The sequence below is a fragment of the Mesitornis unicolor genome, unplaced genomic scaffold, assembly GCF_000695765.1.
Source record: "Mesitornis unicolor isolate BGI_N332 unplaced genomic scaffold, ASM69576v1 scaffold32820, whole genome shotgun sequence".
Taxonomy (NCBI): domain Eukaryota; kingdom Metazoa; phylum Chordata; class Aves; order Mesitornithiformes; family Mesitornithidae; genus Mesitornis; species Mesitornis unicolor.
This window is the reverse complement of record NW_010158145.1, coordinates 6,900-7,223: the sequence shown is the minus strand read 5'-3', so window position 1 is coordinate 7,223 and position 324 is coordinate 6,900. Positions and strand designations below refer to the sequence as shown.

Here is a 324-nt window from a genome sequence, read left to right as displayed (position 1 = left end):
CGCCATATCCCAGCGCAGCGAGTCAGTCCACCTTCAGCGCCAGTGCTGCAGAAAGCCAGCCTCCTACCAGCAAGCCCACAGCTGGCCCTGTCAGCTTTGTCCCTCCATTCAGTTTTGGAGCCTCCACTCCCCAGTCGGCTGCTCAGCCGGCATTCGGCAGCGGTGCTCAGCCAGCTTTTGGCACAACCAGCACCCAGAGCTCCTTCGGCACCAGCAGCACCCAGGTGGCGTTTGGCACCACCACGTCAGTCTTCTCTTTTGGGACAGCCACCTCCACCACGGCCAGCTTCGGTTCCACCACCCAGACCACAAGCAGCAGCACCG

The 324-nt window shown here is 62.7% G+C and overlaps 1 protein-coding gene across 1 annotated transcript in view; it reads left to right on the top strand.

Moving 5' to 3' along the window:
- Window positions 1–324, top strand: part of POM121 (POM121 transmembrane nucleoporin) — a gene marked incomplete at its 5' end in the record, with an annotated part of 9,751 nt that overhangs the window by 8,018 nt on the left and 1,409 nt on the right. The window contains one exon of the mRNA XM_010182753.1: window positions 113–313. Within this exon, the coding sequence (XP_010181055.1) occupies window positions 113–313 (201 nt within the window). The remainder of the gene's footprint in view (window positions 1–112; window positions 314–324) is intronic.